At 42.6% G+C, this 23,009-nt stretch overlaps 1 protein-coding gene across 3 annotated transcripts; it reads left to right on the forward strand.

Moving 5' to 3' along the window:
• Positions 1-136: 136 nt before the first annotated feature.
• LOC106565760 (coiled-coil domain-containing protein 120) lies at positions 137-22,921 on the forward strand. Of its 3 annotated transcripts, XM_045691826.1 has the most exons (11): positions 137-275; positions 10,922-11,049; positions 11,134-11,239; positions 12,292-12,410; positions 14,338-14,442; positions 14,545-14,665; positions 15,006-15,065; positions 16,738-16,888; positions 18,979-19,080; positions 19,445-20,461; positions 20,581-22,921. In XM_045691826.1, the coding sequence occupies exons 3-11, from the start codon at positions 11,191-11,193 to the stop codon at positions 20,675-20,677; spliced, it is 1,821 nt and encodes a 606-aa protein (XP_045547782.1). In that variant the 5' UTR covers positions 137-275; positions 10,922-11,049; positions 11,134-11,190; the 3' UTR covers positions 20,678-22,921. The 3 variants fall into 3 exon arrangements, with proteins under 3 accessions (XP_045547782.1, XP_013988728.1, XP_013988726.1); XM_014133253.2 differs by lacking the exon at positions 10,922-11,049 and having other exon boundaries at positions 11,111-11,239; XM_014133251.2 differs by lacking the exon at positions 137-275 and having other exon boundaries at positions 10,626-11,049.
• Positions 22,922-23,009: the final 88 nt, after the last annotated feature.

Consider the following 23,009-nt stretch of genomic DNA (forward strand, 5'->3'; position numbering starts at 1 on the left):
TATGAAAGGCAAACACATTTTTTTTTTTCAACAACAAAATGATTCAGGGTTGGATTAATTTTTAAATATGGGGGTACAACAGGAGGCAGTGAATGACCATACTGAAAGAAAAACTACCTCGGTCTTCTAGCTATAGGGTATGTGGTTATGTTCTAAGGCTAAAGCGCGTTACTAATTTACATATTAGGTGTGACCATGGTTTGTGAATTGAGCAAACAGTAATGCAGGACGTCACGAGCGCCACGGCATTGGACATGTATTCTTGCAAAACGCAGGTATTTATTTAATTCTAAAACATGAGTTAAATTGTAATTATGTGTGACATGAAGCATGCTATTAAAAACATTCTATATCTTATCCAAGTAGGACAATCTTTCCCGTGAAGACAGATTTCACGTTTGTTTGAGATGCGCAGCGCAAGGCATCGACGCAAGGGAGGATGGGGGTTGTAGACGCGCGAGAAAAGGGCAGCTGATGAATTTCAATTGGAATATGGAGCCACGTTGGATACGCAGAAGAACAATATCTGGAAATTATGGCGAATTGGCAATTGCTAAACAACATTGTAACATTTTAGTCAAAGAACATAATCTCGAGGCTTTGATCGGGCAGTCTCCCGTGGCTTTACAACATTGAACAGCACCATGGAGACCTCCGCACACAGTCATATTCTCAGGGATGGGATTCTATAGGCTCTATGAACTCTTCGTTGTAACATTATAGGGACGTGTACATCACGGAATATATTGTAGCCACAATCCATGAGTTCATGGCACGTCTTCGTTAATTTGCGATTTCAAATCTTCATCACTGGGTTCCTTTTCAGGCAAGTAACCTTCTGCAATATCATTTACTAGAATTACTTTACAGCCAAAGCGTGCATTAAAAGTCTGTCCTGGCGCAATTAAGAAATGCAATACATGCCTTCATCAACCCTACTGTTGGTGTCCATCTGCGTAGGCTATTGCTGTATTAGCCTATTTAACCGGGTTTAATTGAATGGTAGTGATGGCCATGTGTCTCTCGCTGTTAGAATTACAATTTTTAATCAGTAATATATTTTTTATAATTATACTATTTGACAACCTCACTAATTACACGCTAATGTTTTTGTTGCCTTCCCACTGCGTTCTAAACCTGTCTCACATGAAAAACCAAAACATCTGCCTATTTGGGGTCGTGATTACTACTGGTTGTAGCATACCGTACATTTTGACATTTCATCATGACACATTGATGAATTCGCATATCGTGTTGGACACTAAATTGCCAAGAGATTTCAAGATTTTATTCTGAATACTGCAAAATTCTATGTTTGTAGGATTTTCTGACATACGTGTATCTTCTCCTCGAGCTGTTGCTGCATACAGGAGGATGATATGGAACATGCATACATACAGGGCCCATCAATAGTTAATGCAGTTACAACGTATAATTTTTACTGCTTGTTTTCCAAAGCAATTTTTGTAATCTGTCCCTTTTAGTGTCTAAGACTATCCTACAGATTGAACTTTTAAGATGGTTACTTTGTTTATCATTTCAGCTTTAACAGTGGAGTTATTAGAGATGAGGCCTGTAAGGTGTGCATGTTCCCACACTCATTTAACCAGCGCTGGTATTAACACTATTATGAACACATTCTTGAACAAGGATATCTAGAGCTGCCAGGATCTGAGGGACTTGTCCAAACCCGTCCTGGACAGTGCCTCAGGGTAATTCACTGCTGTTGCTTTGGTCTGTCTGAGAAACACTGCCGTTCTCAGAAAGGGATTTTCTACGTTGTTGCCAATGCAGTGTGACATTTTTGGTACTGATCACTTTAGAAGTGATCTTTTTTGCATGGTCTTTGAGTTCATTATGCATGACAATTAGAGGATGTTACAGAACGTAAAGTAAAAAATTGTCAGGAAATCAGTGGATGGCAGACAGTTAACCTTTTTGAGTGCTTGTCTAGGGGTATGGTTTGTGCACATGGTTTTCTTGAAGCCCAAGTTAACTAGAGCCAGTCATTCATTTGATGTATGAATTACAGGTTGGTTTGGCCTTCATGACATTGTTAAATATGAATTTCGGTAGAATGATTATTGTACTTTTCTATAAAGCATGCTATGTACAGTCAATTCCACTTCACGGCATGGAAAGGGAGTTTTCAGACACAGGTGGAAACAAACATAATTGTCTGTTACGCCAACGAGACACCATGCCCATGCCATTTATGTCCAACTGACACGGACTGACTGGATTCGAGCAACTAGCTTGATGTTCCATGAAAGTACTTATAAGCTGCCGGACATAAGGATCTACTCAAGGATCTCCTTGGGTCACACCCAAACTGACCCAGTCTCAGTTGGATAAGTGAAAGTGCACAAAGTGGTATACCTTGTATCATACACATTGTGATGTGTCAAGATTTTTTGGAACCAATATCAAGCGCTGGCGATTACGAGGACAACATTTTTCACTTCAAGGACTTCTTTGTATTATTATTTTTTAACTCTGCGTTGTTGAAGGGCTCGTAAGCAAGCATTTCACGGTAAAGTCTATACCCGATGTATTTGGTGCATGTGACATAACATTTGATTTGGAATACATAGAGATCCCTTCATGTATTATGGATCATGGGAAAACAGTATATTAATTATCTCCCTGGACATAGGGACACATTCCATACTCTTCTACTTTGAACCTACCAGATATCTAGTAGGGGGAGGAATCACTGGATTGCTTTCTCCTATACAGTTGTTTCACATCGACATAGAGCCATTAAGGGCAGAGGGAAGGGTTTCAAAATGGGAATACTGGGCTTGCCATAGGATTAGCCCCATGTGCTAAACTGCCCTGGGCTGTGCTGATAAGCATGTTATGATCAGTAGTTCAGGGAGGTACAAAGAGTGAGAAGAGATCATATTGGAATGTCACCTGACCCTCCAACCCTCCATAAACCCTCCACAGGGTCCAGCTGGTGGCTGGCTGTTCAGGTGCAGCTTGTTGAATGAGAGATAGACAGACCATAATACATCCTGAGGACTGTATTTACTAACAAAATGGCTTCCCTCCTTCTGCCTACTAAAAACATGACTTTTAGTGCACCAATTAGCTCTTTTTGACTTCATGTCTTTTGTGATCTTCATTCTTTAGATTAGGAAATAATTCTATTGTAGTGATACAGGGAGAACAGCTAGAGCCAGAGCAAGCATATGCCTACTTTCTCTTGGAGCCCCTTGACTCACCTGCATCTATCTCGGGCAAAACCAACATTGGACATTTTGAGGGGTAAGCAAATTAAAATGACTATAGAATTAACAAAATGGAAAACTTATTTTTGGCCAAAATGCATATGCTAAGATATATATTTCAAACTCTGCATTTTCAATTGAAGTTCCTTCCCAGTTGTGGACATTTCCTCAGTTGTCTTGTTAACTTTCTATCCCCCACCCCTTATGTTAAGGTAATGGTTTAGTCTCGCTAACTGTCCTTCGGGAATACTGCATACCCACTACACTATTATTATCGGAATTAAGTCAGGTGAAGAAAGTAACATGAACAAACACAGAGAAAATGTGGCACAGCTACAGAAGAAGAGAGCCGGTATTTTAAAAATATCTATGTGATACAGCAATGTTTACTTATGAGAGAGATCTCTTCTAAAAATAGGATGCTGGTCAGAGAATGTTACTTAAAAAAATTGGTTACTTATTATTAGTGTATATGTAGCATATCTGTTGAAGTGAGTTTGTGTCATTTGACAGTTCATGACAGAAGCAGCCAGCAGCTGTGTAAATAATGGTTGTAGCCTCTACCAGGAGTGAGTGTGTCACTGGATCCTACCCTGTCTGTCTGCACTGGATCCTGCCCTGTCTGTCTGCACTGGAGCCTAGGTCACATTTCAGCTGCTGTTCTGTGGGTGTCTGCTTCTAGCATCAACATCATAATAGTATCAAGGCATCGGGTTGCTATGAATAACAAAGGATTTCCATTTGGCAATGACATACAGATGTAGCCTATATCACATTAGTAGTATGCACTAAAACATGCAAATTAATAGGTTTTTGGACAGACAATTTGTTAACTGAGATGTGTATGGATTTTTGCCTGACCTGCAGTGGTGGGGCTATACAGCTTGTGAATATTATCATATAATAAGCTAAGTTTGTAAGGATACGTGGTGTTGTGAGAGTGAACATGGTAGAGAGAGAGAGAGGCCTGCCCTGCCCTGCAGCCTTGACCTTGTGTCCGTCCCCCTGGAATTAAATATTAAACTCCTGGTTGGTTTGCATGCTGCACAGGGGCTGCCTGCCTGCCTGCGCTCACAGTACAGTTCATGTTATAATAAGCATGTTTCCTTCCGCAGCTCATCTTTATCACCATAACCATTGTCTAACTCCTAGCATGTGCTAGCGGGGGCTCCCTTTGTTTTTTGTCCTATATTTTGCTATCTTCCTGTAGCCTATAGCCAGGGTTTTTCCCTACATTTACCCCCAAGTGGGCCAGCAATTTGAGTTTCTTTATTTAAAAAAAAAGTAATGTTTTACCCTTTTTTCTCTCCAATTTCGTGGTATCCAATTGGTATAGTCTTGTCTCATCGCTGCAAATCCTGTACGGATTCAGGAGAGGCAGAAGGTCGAGAGCCGTGCTTCCTCCGAAACACAACCCAACCAAGAGGAACTGCGTCTTGGCACAATGCCCATTTAACCCGGAAGTCAGCCACACCAAACCTCCCCTAACCCGGACGACGCTAGGCCAATTGTGCTCCGCCCCATGGGGCTCCCTGGACTCGAACCCAGAATCTCTAGTGGCACAGCTAGCACTGCGATGCAATGCCTTAGACCACTGCGCCACTCGGGAGGCCGTGCAATTTGAGTTTCAACCAATGAGCTTCAGCCCCTCGCCATTTGAGTGACAGCTAGTAAGATGCACACACAGGAGAGCACGAGAGAGTGCAACAACGTGGTACACATCTCTGCACATTTGTGATGTGGTATACAATTTTCGGGGACCACTTTTGGCTCGTGGATGCTACTTTCAGAAGTACTGTCTAAAAAGTATACAAAAGTACCAGAGTACCATGTCATTGAGAAAACAGAAAGCTGTCAATGTATTTTTTCACAAACATCCCTTTATGATTTAAAAGTATTTGTATTTACTATGGATCCCCATTAGCTGCTGCCAAGGCAAACTAGTAATCATCTAGTTTTTCAAAATCTGTATCTGTAATCTGATTACAATATTTTTGCTTGTAACATCAAATCAAATTGTATTTGTCACATGCGCCGAATACAACAGGTGTAGACCTTACAGTGAAATGCTTACTTACAAGCCCTTAACCAACAATCCACCTCTGGCCTGCTGGCCCCCCTACCTCTGAGGAAGCACAGTTCCCGCTCAGGCCAGTCAAAACTGTTCGCTGCTCTGGCACCCCTATTGTGGAACAAGCTCCCTCACGACGCCAGGACAGCGGAGTCAATCACCACCTTCCGGAGACACCTGAAACCCCACCTCTTTAAGGAATACCTGGGATAGGATAAAGTAATCCTTCTAACCCCCCCCCCAAAAAAAGATTTAGATGCACTATTGTAAAGTGGTTGTTCCACTGGATATCATAAGGTGAATGCACCAATTTGTAAGTCGCTCTGGATAAGAGCGTCTGCTAAATGACTTAAATGTAAGAAAATACCTCAAAAACAAAACAAAAAAACAAGTAAGAGAGAAGAATAGCTATTCAGGAGTCTTATGGCTTGAAGCTATTTAGCCTCTTGGACCTAGACTTGGCACTCTGGTACCGCTTACCGAGAACTAGGGTGGCTAAAGTCTTAGAAAGTTTTTAGGGCCTTCCTCTTAACTCGGCAAGTCAGGTAAGAACAAGTTCCTATTTTCAATGACAGCCTAGGAACAGTGGGTTAACTGCCTGTTCAGGGGAAGAATGACAGATTTGTACCTTGTCAGCTCGGGGATTCGAACTTGCAACCTTTCGGTTACTAGTCCAACGCTCTAACCACTAGGCTACCCTGCCGCCCCTCTGACTCCACCTGGTATATAGGTCCTGGATGGCAGGAAGCTTGGCCCCAGTGATCAATAACAATGCCCTCTTCAGTGCAGATTAAGTTAAATGAATAAGAGTGGAGTGGATTCATGGGATGGGCTGGGTCAGACTGTCAGTGTCAATACACAGTGAATCGTTACTGTGACAATTGTTTGTTTAAGAGGCACCTCTGTGTCTCTCAATAGGAGGTCACACAGGGGGAACTTCACACTAGTATGAGCAAACAGGACCGCCTCAATTCCAGGACTGGAACCCATGTGAAATGTGTGAGGTAAACTATATATACAAAAGTATGTGGACACCCCTTCAAATAGGGGATTAAGCTATTTAAGCCACACACATTGCTGACAGGTGTATAAAATCGAGCACACAGCCATGTAGTCTCCATAGACAAACATTGGCAGTACAATGGCCTTACTGAAGAGCTCAGTGACTTTCAACTTGGGACTGTCATAGCATGCCACCTTTCCAACAAGTTAATTTGTCAAATTTCTGCCCTGCTAGAGCTGCGCCGTTCAACTGTAAGTGTTGTTATTGGGACGTGTAAACGTCTAGGAGAAACATCAGCTCAGCCGCGAATTGGTAGGCCACACAAGCTCACAGAACAGGTCTGCCGAGTGCTGAAGCGATTAGCGTGTAAAAATCGTGCAACGTCTGCACAAGAACTGTTCGTCGGGAGCTTCATGAAATGGGTTTCCATGGCCGAGCAGTCGCACACAAGCCACCATTGGACTCTGGAGTGATGAATAACGCTTCACCATCTGGCAGTCCGACGGACAAATCTGGGTTTGGTGGATGCCAGGAAAACGCTACCTCCTCCAAGGCGTAGTGCCAACTATAAAGTTTGGTGGAGGAAGAATAATTTTCTCGGGCTGTTTTTCATGGTTTGGGTTAGGCCCCTTAATTCCAGTGAAGGGAAATCTTAACGCTAGTGTCTGCTAGCGTCAATTACATTCTAGAAGATTCTGTGCTTCCCACTTTGTGGCAAGAGTTTGGGGAAGGCCCTTTCCTGTTTCAGCATGACAATGCCCCCGTGCACAAAGCCATACGGAAATGGTTTGTCAAGATCGTTGTGGAAGAATTTGACTGGCCTGCACAGAACCCTGACCTCAACTCCATCGAACACCTTTGGGAGGAATTGGAATGCCGACTGCAAGCCAGGCCTAATCTTGTTGCTGAATGGAAGCAAGTCCCCACAGCAATGTTCCAACATCTAGTAGAAACCCTTACATTTACATTTTAGTCATTTAGCAGACACTCTTATCCAGAGCGACTTACAGTAGGGAAGGCATACATTTCATACGTTTTCATAAAATTTTTATTTCCATACTGGTCCCCCGTGAGAATCAAACCCACAACCCTGGCGTTGCAAACACCATGCTCTACCAACTGAGCCACACGGGACCCTTCCCAGAAGTGTGGAGGTTGTTATAGCAGCAAAGGGGGAACCAACTCCATTTTAATGCCCATGATTTTGGAATGAGATGTTTGACGAGCAAGTGTCCACATACCTTTGGACATATAGTGTGTGTGAAGCATGGAGTTCTTGTATTGTATGACTGAGGTGGTAGATAAATGTTACATTTTTAACGATGATAATATGGTGCCGTTATCAGTACACATCTTAAAAATGATCAAACCTTAGCCCTAGAGGCATTCTGTGTTGTTGATGATGTTTTGTTTAGGAAATAATCATTTTATTATTTAGTAGACTGCAAGGAGCTGCCTGTTGTTTATGACTGAGATTCTGGAGTCTCAGAAAGAGATGCTTTGGCATGAATAAATAGTATCACTTCTGTTTGCTCTCTTTGTAACGTAAGGGAATAAGGCCTGATTTGGAACAAAGCTTTCATGGAATTCAGGATAATACCTCAAAGTAGAATGATAGGCTACCTCTTGACTTATTTAGACTGAGATGAGCAAGCTTTGGCCAATGCCGGCAGGCTTCAAAGGTTCTTGTTGAGATGTCAGATATACACTGTATATACAAAGTTTGTGGACACCCCTTCAAATTAGTGGATTTGGCTATTTCAGCCACACCCATTGCTGATAGGTGTATAAAATCGAGCACACAGCCATGCAATCTCCATAGACAAACATTGGCAGAATAATGGCCTTACTGAAGATCTCAGTAACTTTCAACTTGGCACTGTCATAGGATGCCACCTTTCCAACAAGTCAGTTAGTCAAATGTCTGCCCTGCTAGAGCTGCCCCGGTCTACCACTTTGCGCTGTTATTGTGAAGTAAAAATGTTTAGGAGCAACAATGGCTGAGCTGCAAAGTGGTAGGCCACACAAGCTCACAGAACAGGACCGTTGACTGCTGAAGCGCGTAGTGAGTAATAATCGTCTGTCCTCGGTTACAACACTCACTACCAAGTTCCAAACTGCATCTGGAAGCAATGTCTGCACAAGAACTGTTCGTCGGGAGCTTCATGAAATGTTTTTCAATGGCCCAGCAGCTGCACACAGGCCTAAGATCACCATGCGCAATGCCAAGCGTCGACTGGAGTGGTGTAAAGCTTGCCGCCATTGGACTCTGGAGCAGTGGAATCACATTCTCTGGAGTGACTCCATATGAATGCTCATGATTTTGCAATGAGATGTTCGACGAGGAGGTGTCCACATACTTTTGGTAATGTAGTGTACCCCCCTACAACATCTTTTCCAAAATGCTTCATCAGGACCCACTTGTGAGCCATGTTCCTGGGTTTCTGACAAAAAATATTGTTTTTGTTTATTTTGTGAGTTACAAGAAAATCCCAAAGGCTCGGCCACAACACAAACCAGTTTTGGAGCGACTGTGTGGAGAATGCTGTCACGATATAAAATGTTGGGTCCCTGCTGTCTTCAGTGAATGTGTGCAACTGTGCATAAACACAGTATGTTTTGTCTTACTTTCAGGGCAAGGTCATTGCTGTTAATTTTGGTTCATTCTTTTTTTTGTATTACAACTGAGACAATTTGACAATTGAGACATTAAACACACACGTGGTTTAGGTTTCTCTCCATCTTTTCTTCTCCATACATTATTTATGCTGTTTCGCTCTCACTCGTCTTCTAAGACATTATTGTCAGCGCTAAGAGATACATTTTACCTACAGTGAACAAAAATATGAACGCAACATGTAAAATGTTGGTCCCATGTTTCACGAGCTGAAATAAAAGATCCCAGAAAATTTCCATATGCACGAAAAGCTTATTTCTCCCAAATGTTGTGCCCAAATTAGTTCACATCCCTGTTAGTGAGCATTTCTCCTTTGCCAAGACAATACATCCACCTGACAGGTGTGGCATATCAATAATCTGATTAGAAAGCATGATCTTTACACAGGTGCACCTTGTGCTGGGGACAATAAAAGGCCCAACTAAAATGTGCAGTTTTGTTACATAACACAATGCCACAGATGTCTCCAAGTTTTGAGGGAGCGTGCAATTGGCATGCTGACTGCAGGAATGTCCACCAGAGCTGTTGCCAGATAATTGAATGCTAATTTCTCTACCGTAAGCCGCCTCCCACGTCGTCTTAGAGAATTTGGCAGTACGTCCAACCGGCCTCACAACCGTAGACCACCACGCCAGCCCAGGACCTCCACATCTGGTTTCTTCACCTGCTGGATCGTCTGAGAACAGCCACCCGGACAGTTGCTGAAAGTGTGGGCTTGCACAACCGAAGAATGTCTGCACAAACTGTCAGAAATCGTCTCAGGGAAGCTCATCTGCGTGCTCTTTGTCCTCACCAGGGTTTTGACCTGACTGCAGTTTGGTGTCGTAACCAACGTCAGTGGGGGAATGCTGTCCTTTGATGGCCACTGACACGCTGGAGAAGTGTGCTCTTCACAGATGAATCCCGGTTTCAACTGTACCGGCAAATGGCAGACAGCGCGCGTGGCGTTGTGTGGGCGATCAGTTTTCTGATGTCAACGTTGTGAATAGAGTGCCCCATGGTGGGGTTATGGTATGGGCAAGCATAAGCTACGGAAAATGAACACAATCGCATTTTATCAATGGGAATCTGAATGCACAAAGATACCATGACAAGATCCTGAGGCCCATTGTCGTGCCATTCATCCGCCCTCATCACCTCATGTTTCATCTTGATAATGCACAGCCCCATGTCGCAAGGATCTGTACACAATTCCTGGAAGCTGAGAATATCCCAGTTCCTCCATGGCCTCCATACTCACCAGAAATGTCTCCCATTGAGCATGTTTGGGATGCTCTGGATCGACGTGTATGACAGCGTGTTCCAGCCCCCCCTCCCCAATATCCAGCAACTTTGTAAAGCCTTTGAAGAGGAGTGGAACAACATTCCACAGGCAACAATCATCAGTGATCAACTCTATGCGAAGGAGATGTGCCGTGCTGCATGAGGCAAATGGTGGTCACAACAGATACTGACTGGTTTTCTGATGTATTAAGGTATCTGTGACCAACAGATGCGTATCTGTATTCCCAATCATGTGAAATCCATAGATTAGGGCCAAATGAATTTATTTCGATTGACTGATTTCCTTATATGAACAGTAACTCAGTAAAATATTTTGCTGCATGTTGAATTTATATTATAAATGTTATATATATTATAAATAAATACAGTATAGATAGTCAGGCAGGCAGACAGGCCGATCGGCTCCGCCTCGTCCCTACGACAGTAGCACAGCCGTGCTTAAGAAAGTCCTTGGAATGAACCTGATAACCTGATAACCTGATAACGTGAAGCCATCCAAATTCCAAAAAGCATACTTTTTCTATAATGCACATACAATGGACATAGACAAGCTAGGTCTGATAGTCTTTCACATTCTGTATTAACTGTAGGCCTATTTGTGTTTTGTCACATTACTGAAAATGTAAATGATCTGTCTCTTTCTGTTACAGGATTTAACATTAGACACTTGAAGATCACTTTACTGTTGGGGACTAGTGGAAGAGGCACATTTCTTACTGGCTTAACAAAAATAGATGGCTAACCAGACACCTGGAGAACATATGCTTGAAGTTGCAAGGTTTTTGAATATTTAAGCCAACCTGTTCTCTATGCCAAATTATTTGTCCCATTTCTATTAGGTAACCACAGTGCACTCTCTCAGTAGGTGAGGTTTTGATTGGCTGAGGTTTGAGAAGCAAGACCTCACGAATCAGACCACATGGAGGTCAAAGGGCGTCTCATCACATCCATGGGTGTGGGGTCTCCAGGTGAGTTTTACACCTTCACAAAGAGATGTTGTGGTATTTAGTAATCTTGCGTAGACAGACACATGTAAGATAGGATGGTATCGTGGTGTCTGTCAACAGACTGGGATGTGACGACTAACAAGGAACTTTGTTCCGTTGTACAGATTTTATTTGTTACTGATAATTTGGACAATTCCCGATTTCGCAGGTATTTGCATCTTTTGAATTTCGGAAGGGCATGGGACATTTGGCCCATAGACTTGCCTGAAACTTGCTGAAAAAGGGGGGTGGAGCAACCGCCTTGCTTCCGCTCTTCGTTGTAGTATGTTTTCTAACTATCAGACAGGCTTTTGAGTGATGTACCCAGTAGGTCCCTCAGGTCCTCTGGCACTGGCCTTTTAACTATCCCAAAGCCTAGGACCAAGAGGCATGGAGATGCAGCCTTTAGTTACTATGCCCCCAGCCTCCGGAAAATCCTGCTAAAGAACCTGAGGGGGGCCGAAACTGTGGACATATTTAAAAGGGATATTAAAACACACTTTTCTAGCTTTGCTTTTCCTTAGGGTGCTTTTTTAGTATTTCAGTTTTTGTAATTTTTTCGTTTTTTCTATCCTCTTAACAAAATTATTTATGTTTTTATTTTCATGGTTGTTTTGTTTCTGGGGGGGGGGGCTAGTTCTTTAAAAAAAAAAAACTTTTATTTAACTAGGCAACTCAGTTAAGAACAAATTCTTATTTACAATGACGGCCTAGGAACAGGCGGTTAACTGCCTTGTTCAGGGGCAGAACAACAGATTTTTACCTTGTCAGCTCGGGGATTAGATCTAGCTACTAGTCCAACGCTCTAACCACTAGGCTACCTGCGTTACATTTATGTCTGAAATCAGCTATATAAATGAAGCTTGATTGTTAACACATCTGCCCCCAGAACTTAATCAAGCATCTGGCACAAGTACGCAATATTTTTGTTCTGGGTTTCTGATATTAGGTACTTAGTAACACCATTGCTGTTACATAGTAATTGTATAATTGTTGTCTTAACTGAACATGTTGACGTGTTTGTTGGTGTGTAGATCAGGACAGCAAGCTGCAAGCTGAGCGCATCTCCGCATTACAGGAGAGAAAGCAAATCCTGGAGGACATCCTCAGCAGCCGAATGGGAGAGCTGAGACAAGTGTGTCTGCTGGAGGCGGTCAGTTCCTCTCTCCTACCTTTTCACTATTGTAGGTCTCAGGTCAGTTCCTCTCCCCTACATTTTAACCATTTTCGGGCTCAGGTCAGTTCCTCTCCCCTACCTTTTAACCATTTTCGGGCTCAGGTCAGTTCCTCTCCCCTACCTTTTAACCATTCGCGGGCTCAGGTCAGTTCCTCTCTCCTACCTTTTAACTATTGTAGGGCTCAAAGCACGTTAGAGGGAATGGCTCCATACACCCAAGCCATGCTATCGAGATGTGTGCTTTATCAGATTAATGGAAAGCAAGAACCAACGTTAGGTTTGTTTTCTGTATCTGACTCAATACAGAGCAGCTCTCAACCCCTGTAAACCTCAACCACCTGAAATAATAAATCAGGCTCAATGAGTTTGGCTGTACAGATGAAAGAACAATATTTGGCAACTTGTTGTTACAAAGCAAAGTTTAAAGAGCAACTGCCATTAAAAAGCAACTTCTTGTTTAGAAAACAGCCTAAGTGGCTTTGAAATGAGTCAGAAACATTTATTCTACTGTCAAAATTGACAAAGTGTAAATAGGATAATTTTGGTCAAGGTCATTCTCGTCAAAAACAGAGTTTTGTGAGACTTGTGGTCGTAATTGCATCCCAATGTCCACATGCCCACAGCTGGCAGCACACAAGTAATCAGCATTTCGGAGTGCAGCTGTATGTGACCCAATTGTAATGCTGTGGTAAATTTGGGTTGACTTTGGAAATCCCTATAGGGCTAGTTAGGGACTATCTGCAAATTACACAATGTACATAGAACAATATGTTAAAATTCCAATAGCTCCAAATTTCAATGACTTAAAAATCTCAAACCAACGATAAATTGTAGAAATGGATATACAAATATTGAAAGCATTTAATGAGAACTAAAAGGTGAGCAACAAAATATTGTCTCATTTACAATGTGTAATTTATTGACAGCTCCTAACTAGCCCCGGAGGCTATCCAAAGTCAAACCAACTTTGCCACAGACGCACACCAGTCGGCTAAAGCTAGTTGGCTAAATAAATTGGCTAACTCTTCCCACCTGCGAACACACACAAGAGACACCCACATCAAACACACACCTAGGCTCCTGAGTGGCGCAGTGGTCTAAGGCACTGCATCTCAGTGCAGTCCCTGGTTCAAATCCAAGCTGCATCACATCCGGCCATGATTGGGAGTCCTAAATGGCGCCGCACAATTGGACCAGAGTCGTCCGGGGTAGGCCCTCATTGTAAATAAGAATTTGTTCTTAACTGACTTGCCTAGTTTAAATAAAGGTTAAATAAATAAAAAAAGTTTTAAAAAACTAAACCAACTCACGTTCTAATTCAGTCATGGCCGCGAGCCTTTCTTAATAAACCAAATCAAAAACGAGGTAAAATCAGGAAGTGCAGTCACCCTTTAAAGTGTTCCCCTTGCAGAGCAGTGTCAGTCAATAATATGAATGTTATGAATGTTATGAAAGCTTATGAATGTTAGCCTTATTTCTCCAGAGACAGAGACCAAAATACTTTACCAGGCACCAAATCCAGCTTTTCACTCACAGCTGTTTCACACATTTCGCCTGAATTTGGTTTAGAATTCAACACAGATGTGTCTCAGCTTCTCTCCAGACTAAGATTATTCATGCATGGAAATGCTCTCTATATACTGTTTAGTGCATTAGATGAGGTGGTTTGATGCACTACCATTCAAATGATACTATTCTTGACCAATGTTCATATTATCACAGTAGCATTAGTTCTAGCTCATTTTAATATACACTGTTACAGTCTCCAGCCTGTGTATGATACAAATGTTTATTACGTTTCTTCCTATTGCTGTTTGATATATTTAATAACAGACAGTATGAAATTTGACTTGGCATTGGCCGTATGAAAACAGTGGTAAAAAAAGTATGAAAATATCTGCAGGAGCTGACCGGGATGGTCCCACATGCTTTCCCCCTGGAGACAGGAGAGAGAGCTCCTGTTGTAGAGCGCAGGGCTGGCCTGGCACATAACAACACCAAGGGAGAGGTCAGAGAACATTCAGAGACTATGACACTGGTCACAGAGGACCTATATGTCTGTTAATACTGATTATCAACTCATCACTGACTAAGCTATTGCTTTGTGCAGGATGAGACAGGTCAGCGAAGGCAGATGAAAACACTCTTCAGTGGTGCTCTGTACAGACACTCAGAGTCAGACAGGAATGTCCCCAACAGCAGGAGGACCGTTCACCGTGGATGCCACACAGGTAAGGTAGTGCTGCTTACAGCAAGAGTTCCAAGATGTATTACCAGCTATACATAAAGATATTGCACAATGTTACAGTACCATGATATCCATAGAGAAAATGCTGAACAACCTCTCAGCACACATAGAATTTAACTTTTATATGAGGCAGTTTCCTCTCCTTTCCGATGCTGTGATGGCCTGTGAATTTGGTCTCCACTTCCTGCCAGTGTTGTACTGTGTAAAACAACACATTTCACTGTACCTATCCAGTATATGTGACAATAAAACGTCTTTATTTATTATGTATTACTGAGATTGTTGTTGCCTGTGATAACAGGTTGTGTTTGTTTATCTTCCAGAGGACACAGTGATGTCGGAGAGTACTAGCTCCATGTCAGATTCAACGTCCCATGACAATGGTGAGTCAGCCAGAGCTGCAAATGCAATAATAACAACTGAATCTGTAAAAGCTGGTCTGTAAAATTATTGAACAGTTATCTTTGTCTGTTCCACAAATACAGTTGAAGTCGGAAGTTTACATACACTTAGGTTAGAGTCATTAAAACTCGTTTTTCAACCACTCCACAAATTTCTTGTTAACAAACTATTGTTTTGGCAAGTCGGTTAGGACATCTACTTTGGACATCTATTTCCAAACGCCTGAAGATACCGCGTTCATCTGTACAAACAATAATACGCAAGTATAAACACCATGGGACCACGCAGCCGTCATACTGCTCAGAAAGGAGATGCGTTCTGTCTCCTAGAGATGAACGTACTTTGGTGCGAAATGTGCAAATCAATCCCAGAACAACAGCAAAGGACCTTGTGACGATGCTGGAGGAAACAGGTACAAAGTATCTATTTCCACAGTAAAACAAGTTCTATATCGAAATAACCTGAAAGGCCGATCAGCAAGGAAGAAGCCACTGCTCCGAAACTGCCATAAAAAAAATGGACTATGGTTTGCAACTGCACATGGGGACAAAGATCGTACTTTTTGGAGAAATGTCCTCTGGTCTGATGAAACAAATATAGAACTGTTTGGCCATAATGTTTGGAGGAAAAAGGGGGAGGCTTGCAAACCGAAGAACATCGTCCCCACCGTGAAGCACAGGGATGGCAGTGCTTTGCTGCAGGAGGGACTGGTGCACTTCACAAAATAGATGGCTTCATGAGAGAGGAAAATCATGTGGATATATTGAAGCAACATCTCAAGACATCAGTCAGGAAGTTAAAGCTTGGTTGCAAATGGGTCTTCCAAATGGACAATGACCCCAAGCATACTTCCAAAGTTGTGGCAAAATGGCTTAAGGACAACAAAGTCAAGGTATTGGAGTGGCCATCACAAGCCCTGACCTCAATCCTATAGAAAATGTCTGGGCAGAACTGAAAAAGCTTGTGTGAGCAAGGAGGCCTACAAACCTGACTCAGTTACACCAGCTCTGTCAGAAGGAATGGGCCAAAATGTACCCAACTTATTGTGGGAAGCTTGTGGAAGGCTACCCAAAAGTTAAACAATTTAAAGGCAATGCTACCAAATACTAATTGAGTGTATGTAAACTTCTGACCCACTGGGAATGTGATGAAAGAAATAAAAGCTGAAATAAATCATTCTCTCTACTATTATTCTGACATTTCACATTCTTAAAATAAAGTGGTGATCCAAACTGACCTAAAACAGGGAATTTGTACTAGGATTAAATGTCAGGAATTGTGAAAAACTGAGTTTAAATGTATTTGGCTAGGGTGTATGTAAACTTCCGACTTCAACTGTACATCAGTTGTGCAAAATATTCTCAAAATATCTAGGCAGAGTTAGTATCATTACATTATTCTGTGATGCCACAGAAAAGGAGAGATTGTATTATTTGGTGCTGTTCACATTCACAGTTTATAAATCAGTTACTGGACGACAGATCGTGAAAATGAGAGGGGCAAAGAATCACATTTCACCTCCTTAAATTCTGAATTACACGGCTGCTGCCTGATTATGTTCATGAAAGAGAATGACCTGTTTACTGTAATTGCGTGTCAATTGTGAGTTAGTGACTCTAGTTAAGACCAAACCCCATATTCTCCCTCCCTCAGAGGAGTCCTCTCCCAGTGTGGCAGAAGACCACCGCTCCATGTCCCAGCCCCGTCTGGGCAGCCCAGACCACCGGGTCTGTAGGAAACTGTCCCCAGTGGAGATATACTATGAAATGAGAACACGCCGTAACTCTGTGACCAGCTCTATCAGGTAATGTCAGTGTGTGTGTGTGTGTGTGTGTGTGTGTGTGTGTGTGTACCGTCGTGGCCAAAAGTTTTGAGAATGACACAAATATTAATTTTCACAAAGTCTGCTGCCTCAGTTTGTATGATGGCAATTTGCATATACTCCAGAATGTTATGAAGAGTGATCAGATCAATTGCAATTAATTGCAAAGTCCTTCTTTGCCATGCAAATGAACTGAATCCCCCCAAAACATTTCCACTGCATTTCAGCCCTGCCACAAAAGGACCAGCTGGCATCATGTCAGTGATTCTCTCGTTAACACAGGTATGAGTGTTGACGAGGACAAGGCTGGAGATCACTCTGTCATGCTGATTGAGTTCGAATAACAGACTGGAAGCTTCAAAAGGAGGGTGGTGCTTGGAATCATTGTTCTTGCTCTGTCAACCATGCTTACCTGCAAGGAAACACGTGCCGTCATCATTGCTTTGCACAAAAAGGGCTTCACAGGCAAGGATATTGTCGGCTCCTCTCCTTGTTCGGGCGGCGTTCAGCGGTCGACATCACCGGCTTTCTAGCCATCGCCGCTCTATTTTTCATTGGTCCATTTGTTTTGTCTTGTTCCCTGCACACCTGGTTTACATTCCCCAATCACACTGCATGTATTTATTCTTCTGTTCCCCCTCATGTCTTTGTGTGATATTGTTTGTGTTACGTGTTATTTGTGACGCGCCAGACTGGTGTTCTTATATTCTGTGTTGTTCACGAGGTATGTTTATTTGTTATACATACATTTTTGTGACTGTTTGCGCATTCTTGCACTTTTGCCAATTGGCTGGAGGTTTTGACGCAGTTGCGTCCGTCTGTTGGTTTCTCCTGGCTCAATAAAGTGTGCGCCTGTTCACAAACCTCTGCTCTCCTGCGCCTGACTTCGCTACCAGTACGCACACCCTTGACAGATATTGCTGCCAGTAAGATTGCACCTAAATTAACCATTTATCGGATCATCAAGAACTTCAAGGAGAGCGGTTCAATTATTGGGAAGAAGGCTTCAGGGCGCCTAAGAAAGTCCAGCAAGCACCAGGACCGTCTCCTAAAATTGATTCAGCTGCGGGATCGGGGCACCACCAGTACAGAGCTTGCTCAGGAATGGCAGCAGGCAGGTGTGAGTGCATCTGCACGCACAGTGAGGCGAAGACTTTTGGAGGATGGCCTGGTGTCAAGAAGGGCAGCAAAGAAGCCACTTCTCTCCAGGAAAAACATCAGGGACAGACTGATATTCTGCAAAAGTACAGGGACTGGACTGCTGAGAACTGGGGTAAAGTCATTTTCTCTGATGAATCCCCTTTCTGATTGTTTGGGGCATCCGAAAAATTTGCTTGTCCGGAGAAGACAAGGTGAGCGCTACCATCAGTCCTGTGTCATGCCAACAGTAAAGCATCTTGAGACCATTCATGTGTGGGTTTGCTTTTCAGCCAAGGGAGTGGGCTCACTCACAATTTTGCCTAAGAACACAGCCATGAATAAAGTGTGGTACCAACACATCCTCCGAGAGCAACTTCTCCCAACCATCCAGGAACAGTTTGGTGACGAACAATGCCTTTTCCAGCATGATGGAGCACCTTGCCATAAGGCAAAAGTGATAACTAAGTGGCTCGGGGAACAGAACATCGATATTTTGTGTCCATGGCCAGGAAACTCCCCAGACCTTAATCCCATTGAGAATTTGTGGTCAATCCTCAAGAGGCGGGTGGACAAACAAAAACCCACAAATTCTGACAAACTCCAAGCATTGATTATGCAAGAATGGGCTGCCATCAGTCAGGATGTGGCCCAGAAGTTAATTGACAGCATGCCAGGGCGAATTGCAGAGGTCTTGAAAAAGAAGGGTCAACACTGCAAATATTGACTCTTTGCATCAACTTCATGAAATGCTTGTAATTATACTTCAGTATTCCATAGTAACATCTGACAAAAATATCTAAAGACACTGAGGCAGCAGACTTTGTGAAGATTAATATTTGTGTCATTCTCAAAACTTTCGGCCACGACTGTATATATGGGTAAAGCACTCCATCTTTTTGTGTCTAATGCTATGTTCTGATGTTTTTCCCTAGCCCTAGTCATTCTCTACCAAGGAGTGCATCTAATGTTGAAGGCAGAAGTGTTCCTGCTACCCCCCTTCTCGCCCGAACCGCCCCAATCAGTGTTCATGTCAGGTAATATTCCTCCTCTGATCCAGTGCTTCTGCTTAATGCACTGCTACCCACCCACTATGATGACAGAGAGGCTGACCGAATGACCAATGAGTGCAGCAGGTAATTAAGCTACAGAACATGCCAGTGATGGCTCTCAAGATGCCAGTCAAGGCTCCCAAGATGATTTATTTTGTGAGAAGTCAGGTGTTAGTGTCATATTGACTTATATCATGCTTTTAAAAAAATGTATTTTGGTATTCATAGGTTTGATATGACAAATTCAATCATTTGAAAATCAAAATGTAAAGATAGGTTATTGTCATAATGTAAACACACTATCACAATAAGCCCATCAAATGCTCATTGCTCTCCATCGCTCCTTCAGATCAGATGACTCTGGTGGGATTTCACTAAAGCAGTGGTCTGGCAGCCTGGATGTACCACATATGGAGCCCCTGGCCCAGGAAGGCCCCTCCTCGGAGCGCAGAGGCTGCCCTTACAGCTCCCGTGCCCGGCGAAGCAACAGTTCTGAGGCCCTGCTTGACCGCTCCAGTCTCCCCGAGGACCCAGCCCCCAGGAATGGAATGCCCCCCAGAGGAGGGCCTTACAAAAGCTCTGAGGCCCTCACTGACGGCAAGCTGAGGCACATCCACCTGGGCAATCCTGAGAGACAGGAGCAGGCCAACCTGCGGCTGTCCATGGGTGGGAGAGTAGAAGCAGCAGAAGGAGGGGGTTACAATGAGCTCCTAATGGATTACATCTGGGGAAAGCAACAGAGGATGCAAGTGCAACACCAGCTGTACCAATCAACAGGTAGAATCTGGCAGGACATTTCCTCTCCTCGATCGTCCACTGCTGCAGTGCCTCCTCACGCCAATGGCTTCTCCCACTCCCAGGTGCATCTTCCCAGCGCTGCCCCTTCCTACAGTCCCAGGGTGATCCGTAGCTCCCAGGCAGAGCCTCGCAGAGTCAAAGTCACCCGGACCAAGTCCTGCGGACCCTTCATCCCCCTGCAGCAGGATGCCATCCTGCTCTCTGCTTATGAGTCTCCCCACCCTGCCCCAAGCTCCACTACCTCCTCCATTCCCAACCTGCACCCCTTCCAGACTGAGCTGTCCGGCCCAACATTCAATCGCAGGCCTCCCCAGTTCTCTCTCCCCACCCCTGAGGACTCGACGAGGAGTCTGCATAAAGCCTTGGCGCTGGAGGGTCTCAGAGACTGGTATCTGAGGAATGCCCTCGGCTACCCTACCACTACATCAAAGGGGCATGATGCAGGGGTCTCCCGTCTCTCACACCCCCACCCTTTGGTGCACCAGGCTCAGTCTATACAAGGTGATCCACTCCATAGGTCCCAGATGTCTCAGTCAGCCAGCTTCCATGGCCACCCACTGCATGGAAGGTGAGTATTTCTCTATTTAGGAATGATTGTTGGTAACATTCACACAGGTGCACATTAGAGTACTTTTTATCATGTTTGTTTGCTAAGTACTGTAATGATTTGTGCCCTCTCTATGGCAGGTCAATGGAGTTCTCACTCTATCAAGAGCCCATTCATCCCCAGATGCAAGACATGACTCCAAAGGAGCCCAGTGCTGACCCTGGCACTTTGGTCTGATATAGCTAAATATATATTCAAACACACACGCGGACGGACGGACGGACGGACGGACGGACGGACGGACGGACGGACGGACAGACAGACAGACCCGAACACTGTAAAAGGAGCTGATATAAGGTGACCTCACAAGCTAAAAAAAAAACATTACAACCACAGCAGAAAAAGACTGTAAAGCCGTTCTGAATGCCCTCTGTTGAAAATGAGCCCACCAACTTTTGACCCGTAGATCGCAAAGCGAGAAATAGATTTGCACTGGAGCTGTCCCAGGAGTCACAGAATATATTGTTATTCTGTAGCTACTGTATACTGTATTGTATTATATTGTTGGTCAGACCCAAGCCACATGTAACAAACATCCTCCTTGTTTAACCTAACAAATCTCCCAATATATAATTTTTTACAGAATAAAGTATATGTATTCTAAATTACTATTTTGTATCTTCTGAGATATAAAGAATAGTTCTATAAAAGAGGTAATTTAGTGTCTTGTGATTTACAAAAATATATAATGAACTCATATCAACTAAAAAGTAGTTAAACACACCAGTGAATGTGTAAATTAACCTGTTTGTAAACATTAATATATATGTCTTATCTCTTCATCTGTCCATCAAACATACACATTTCAGACGTGCTTGCTATTTCTCATGTTTGTCAAGTGAACACAAATCCTTTCAAAGCTTGGTCTTCAATCAACAAATGAAAGAAATTCCTGTTGTTGCCAAATTGTTGTTTCATGCAAGCTCTTTTTTTCTGCATTTCCTAAGAGTCCAGCTGCTGAAACGACATAATAGTCAAGTTCAGGTAAAAACCTGAGGACTTTTAGAGGTCTATGACAGTTGTTTAATGAACTTTCTATTCATTTCTTTTCATTCAGTTGCGTAGCACATTTTCCTTCAGAGCACTTTATGAACGTCATAAGCCTTAACCAATTGCAGCAGTGGGATGGGGAAATTGTCCCCAAGAGAGAACACACTAAAACCAGAAAATGGTTGACAGCGTATGAAGTTTGAGCAAATAAGAAAAGTGTTACCAGGTTGAAGTTCATGTTCAAGTCTACGTCAAGGTGGAATTTTTGTGGCCCATTTGGACATTCACGATCAAAGTGATGTAGTGTATAAAATTATGTATTTATAAGATTGTAACAACATTATCAACAATAAACCGCATATTTGGATCTGTATGTATCATGATAATAAGCTAGATTTGATTCTAAATTCCTTTATAAACTGATGTCAACTTAATGTGGAGAAATGAAAAGGGGTCTAACTAGAACAGGGCTAGGGGATGGGACTGTTGGCATGAGCAGGCCTTATGTCAAAACTCATAAATGTGGTAGTATGAGAATACGTTTCCATTGTATCATGTCATACGCTACTCCTATTGGTGGCACAATGTTATCATAATGGTAAAAATTATTTCATGTAATTAATGCCATTCCCATATACCACCGCAATTCAAGAACAGCCCTTTTATAAACTTCCCATGACATGTGCTTGTTTGTTCTTGTGTATCTTAGGTTCATGATTATACCATTATAAAAGGGCATCACTAACAACCTGAATGGTAGGAAATTAATACCTCTGGAAAGAAATGTATGAGTAGCTAATAAAGATCTTTCATTTTAACTGATTAATGTCATGGCTTCATCTATTGACATGTTTTACAGGTAAAGCTATTCCTTTTATCTCAAGTACCTTTAATGGAATGTTATATTTGTTTTAAATGTTGGTGTTTTCACATTCAATAGTTAGTGTGTGAATTTCTTCAAGCTAGTCTAAACCTGAAACTGATGACCAAACTGCTGTGCATTGGGGGTCGTAAATGTATTTTTCAGGTGATGTACTTATGTCTGTAAAACATAAATGAATATACATTTAGCTCGAAGGAAATTTATCCAGAATATATATTGTATATTTATGAACTTATAACATTTTGTATCTATTTGTGAAATACACTTCTGTCATAAAACCCATTCAGCACCAGCCAGAGAAGTGCGGTGTTAACTAACATTTACAAGTGTATTAGTTGTAGCTTTTCGGAGAATGAGTTATGTTGATTGACTGGAATTGTTTGTGACATATTGACTGAAATCCGCTTCTGTTTTTCTCCTGAAATTTTTGCATCCTATTACAGTATGTCCATATTTCAAAGGGGTGAGAAATACTGTACAGTTTCTGTTTGAGGATGGGGTACATTCATTGATATTTTTTAAATAAAGTATCATCATGGTAAATGCAACATCTTGGACTGGAATCATTTAAAAAAAACTATTGATTTTCATGTATTTACAGTAATTACTGTGAGTAATTTGCCTCAAATAAAGTAT

Source organism: Salmo salar, chromosome ssa12 (assembly GCF_905237065.1).
Source record: "Salmo salar chromosome ssa12, Ssal_v3.1, whole genome shotgun sequence".
Classification (NCBI taxonomy): domain Eukaryota; kingdom Metazoa; phylum Chordata; class Actinopteri; order Salmoniformes; family Salmonidae; genus Salmo; species Salmo salar.

What these genes read in the sequence shown, in the direction of transcription:
- LOC106565760 (XM_045691826.1), top strand. Translation starts at nt 11,191, where the DNA reads ATGGAGGTCAAAGGGCGTCTCATCACATCCATGGGTGTGGGGTCTCCA. An exon ending in ATAACAACACCAAGGGAGAG is followed by an intron (nt 14,443 to 14,544) that starts GTCAGAGAACAT and finishes TGCTTTGTGCAG; the next exon opens with GATGAGACAGGTCAGCGAAG. An exon ending in CCAATCAGTGTTCATGTCAG is followed by an intron (nt 19,081 to 19,444) that starts GTAATATTCCTC and finishes TCGCTCCTTCAG; the next exon opens with ATCAGATGACTCTGGTGGGA.